At 39.0% G+C, this 4,356-nt stretch overlaps 1 protein-coding gene across 1 annotated transcript in view; it reads left to right on the top strand.

Moving 5' to 3' along the window:
• The window catches only part of PI4KA (phosphatidylinositol 4-kinase alpha), a 59,115-nt gene that overhangs the window by 16,154 nt on the left and 38,605 nt on the right, over positions 1–4,356 (top strand). Inside the window, exon 19 of the mRNA XM_035897203.1 lies at positions 2,761–2,811. Within this exon, the coding sequence (XP_035753096.1) occupies positions 2,761–2,811 (51 nt within the window). The remainder of the gene's footprint in view (positions 1–2,760; positions 2,812–4,356) is intronic.

Here is a 4,356-nt window from a genome sequence, read left to right on the forward strand (position 1 = left end):
TCAGAACTCTCTGCTTTTTTTTCTTATGTGAAGACTTTTTCACCTCGCTTCGTATTAGCTTTTCTTCCCATTTCAGTAAAGTATCCAGAGTAGTCGATGTGCCTGTGCTGCTTAAGAAGCAAACAAAAATCTCAGCCTTTCCCACCGTACCTTCCTCTCATCTTTGCTCTAAAATATACTCATAAACAAGCTGTTAACCTTGACTTTTGCTCTTGAGATACATATTACCATTTGAAAAGCAAAATGTGGTTGCTTCCTACTCACAAAAAAATCAGAGCCTTCCTCCACTTATGTTCCTCCCTAGTGTTCAAATGATGTAACCTCTTGGCGTTTGTGCACTGCCTTCGGATAACTTGTAAAAACTCACAGTATTTGATTGTGATTTTATATACAAAAAATACACTTGTATGTTTTAATAATTCAAATGTTTTAATACCATAAAGTTAAGGTTTTCTCGGAGAAGCGGTTTGAGAGCTGTTCAAGGCAGATAGGTAACGCTTCCTGTTGAAATAGGGCCATTTTCCTAGTACTGAGGGGAACAATGCGGGTTTTTTTCTTTTTAACCCCTGCTGTGCACGCTACATTTTAATAGTACTAAGTTCTTTCTTTATCGTCTTATGGGGCGGGTGAACTCTTGGTAAATCCCTCTCTGTTTGCTTTGAAGATAGACTGCATTTGATCAGGGATGCCAGCGCTTCTCTTAAAAGGGAACTAGGGACAACCTGCTTTTCACGAAGTCTGTGGTGCAAAATTTCTCTGCGGGGGTTTCATAGATTCTTTTAACCACAGATAAGCAAGCTGAAATGGTGAAAAACATATTGTAAACATTGCTCTAAAATGACACTTCTAAATTAGTTTCCACCCTCCTCCTTTCAGGGATATTTTTCCACTGTTTCAGTTTTGGAATCTCTATGGGAGACAAACTGCTGCACTGACTTAATGCTGCCTGCAAATGGAAAAATGTGTGATTGATTTAACGTGGATTTGAGCTAGGAGGCAGTGTTTCTTTATTATGAAGATACTGATAGCAGTTTTCACTAGAACACTCTTTACTCAGTGTAGACTAAAAGGTATGAAAGGTGTTCTGAAGACTGAGTTACTTCATTTTCAAGAAGAGATGAAGTAGGTAACCCTCTGCACATGTGCTCCCAAACAAGCAATTATTTTTCTTTGATAGTTTGCCTATGTCCTCTGCTTCTCAGCGTACCTTTTTATGGACTTAAATTTGCTTGCTAACCATTAAAACGCTTCAGTGGCTTATTTGTTCTGTATTAAACCGTATTTTTCAAGTGTGCAAAAGTGGCTTCTGTGAGAAGAAGAAAAATAACTTTTTTTTTTTTTCCCCCTGCTATTGCTGATAGTTAACACAAATGTCCCCTGAGTATGCCCAGGGATGGAAATCGTTGCATCATCTTCATCCTAGTGCTATGTACTGTCATAAAGAGGCTATATTCCATTTCTGTACAAAAATGCTGGTAGAATAGTGGGTTTTATACAGTTCTGTCTGTCAGTGTCATGTGCTGGGCTCTGGCTGTCTCAGTTAGCTTGCATCTGTACGCTGACTCTGCAGCAGTTTGTCATGTGCAGTGGACTGTCCTGATGCTAGCAAAAAAAAATACAGTGTTTTTTTTCCAGTTGCTCCTACCCCTTAGAGTGACTTGAGTGCTGTTCTTTCGTTCCCTTCAAAAATATTTAAGGGTCCATCTTTTGCTTTGCTTTATCCTCAGTGCTACAGGAAAGAAAACTGACGTGTTTTAGTTGGGTTGTATCATTGTTTCATCTGAAGACTTTTTGGCTTTGTTTCTCTCTCTCTTTTCTTCTTTCTTTCTTTTTTTTTTTTTTTCATTGCTTCCTTTTGATTTATCCTACCTCATGCATAGCTGTACCCTTGTCTGTCTTGCCTGCTCCCTGTGGGACCAGCAGGCTCTGTACCTGGTCTCTTTCTTGTAAGGAGGAAGCTGGGGAATTCTCCTTCCCAAATCCAGTGTGGAGGGATATGGGAGGCAGGGGAAGATTTTAGAGAGGAGACGTCTCTGAGCATGGTATCTGTGCTATCAGTGTTTGCCTTATCAGAGAAGGTGAGAGACAACGTGCTGTGTGCAGTGAATGTTTTCAGTTTTTAGACACTGTATTTGGCCAAGAGCAAACACACTTGTTGTACAGAATGTAATTAAAGTCCTAGTAAGTCAAAGGAAGTATATGTTTTCCCTATGCTTCTTACATTTCAATGGAAAAGGCTGCTACCCTGCTTAAATAAATTCTTGAAAATGGTGTCTTTTTACAGATTTGTTATTTTTGGCTTCATTTTGGTAGTAAAATGAGACTTCTAGTAACATTTGTCGCTCGTCTGTGGCCACCTATTTAATGTGAGCATTTTTCTTGCAGTTTTTGGCTGCCAGAGGAGATGTGGTATCAAGGAATATTCCCCCCTCACCTTTAGCTCAAGGCATAATATCTAACTTCCAAACATAAAAGACCCCATGCTGGAAGGGGAAAAAAAGATCCCTTCAATAGTCCATGAGGAGCCACCTGAAAAGCTTTATTGTAAGACTCCAGGGTGTGCCCAATCCTGTGGATTTTCGGGGTGTTGTCTTGGCCACCTCATGCACATCTGTTTGCAAGATACAGAGTTGGAATTGGCAGTGTATGTTTTCATTTGCATAGACAGTAGGAATGTTTGATGCCTGAAATAAGTCTTATAGCAGGTATTTTGGAAATGCTTTTGTAGATGTTTTGATAATTTCCCTTTTCTTTTTCCAGGCCTCCAGTAGCGCAGGAAATCTGGGCGTGCTTATTCCTGTTATTGCTGTGGTGAGTATCCAACAGTTAGGTTGTTGCAAACAGAATAATTTTTCTCACATATATCAAATATCAATGCTATTTCATGGTCAAATGGTTTGATTAACAACTAGTGCAGAAGTAAGCATCCAAGAAAAATGGAATTGTAAAATAATATTTTTCGCTCTAAGAGAGGAGGAAACATTCGTTTTTAGAATGACATAGCTCTTTTGTGATCCAGGGTTAGATTGTCGCTAGTCTTGAATTCAAAAGATTCATGAGCTATATAATGCCACAGGAGATACTTCTTTGAGTAGTGTTTGGCATGCAGTGTAATAAACAGCAAGTATCTGTGGCCTGAGGAGAAAAGTGAAAAACAAAAGTTAATAGAAACAGAGTTTAAAATAAATCTTAGTTTGGCAGCACAGTGAATTCTGCTTCTTAAAAGGAAAAAAAAATCATTGAGAAAGGAGGGAGGAGGTGTCCTGTGTCTTCTGAAACTCGAATTGGCTGTCATGCTGGAAGCATTTTAGGAAACGTGCAAGGACGCTGATGTTCATTCTAGACTTAGTTATTTTTATGTATATCTGGTTTTGGTCTCAGATGACAACTTTTTCTGGGGAAAAAACCATTTTTTTAACAAAATATAACTACTAATTCAGCCAAAAATTGGTGTGCAACTGTTGTAGCTCTCCAGCACAAAATTTGATACGTCCAAGCTGGGTTTCCAAGTCAGTAGGACTAGTTGCCTAACTGCTGCAGCTTTTACAAAAACCATCATGTCTAAAAGATCCGTAGACAAACTTTGACTTACTGGAGGACCAAAAGCATCATCTCACTTTCTGCCTTCCTGAAGTTGAATTCTTCTGTGGGACTTGTCCTGCACAGCAAATGGGGCAAAAGGGGAAAAGGTCCGACATCCTTGCAGTAGGCATGGCTACCTGTAACTTGCTCAGACATTAACAAGCAGAAAAAAATAATTAATTTCATAGTCTGTGCTGACGAACCTCTTTACTGAAGCTTTTCAAAGAGAAGAGCCTAAAATTAGCACTGGTTAAAGATCAAAGAACTGTTCCTTTCCTTCCCCTGCCTCTTCCACCAGTTTCCAAAATAAGCTCTTCTGAATTCACCAGCGATCCCAAGGGTCAGATCCTAGCTTTACAGAGATGTGTTTATAAATGTCTTGGGTGGCTGTTTTTCAGTAGCTGCTCAGTTTTTCCATGAACTAGCTCGTCCTGTGCTGAGAGATACGTTCTAGTGGGTAGTATTTTTCAGCTGTCAGTAATGCCAGCACTGATTTGAGTGAAAGCAGGATGATTCCTTGCATATTAAGAAAGGATTAGTGCTTGTTAGAGACTTAATGTAAAAGTACTTTTCTGTTTCCAATTTTTATTGATGATATATTTGTTCTGAATAGCTGATGATAACTGCATTTTTCTTAACCAATGTGACCTTTAAATGGAGTCAGATAGTGCCAGAATCTGAAGCAAGAGTTAATGGTTACATTAGGGTTGTTGAAGCAAATATTTGACTTTCTTGCACAATGTATGAAGATCATGAGTTTTGAGCTGCAGCTGA

The sequence above is a fragment of the Egretta garzetta genome, unplaced genomic scaffold, assembly GCF_000687185.1.
Source record: "Egretta garzetta isolate BGI_Z169 unplaced genomic scaffold, ASM68718v1 scaffold47, whole genome shotgun sequence".
Classification (NCBI taxonomy): Eukaryota; Metazoa; Chordata; class Aves; order Pelecaniformes; family Ardeidae; genus Egretta; species Egretta garzetta.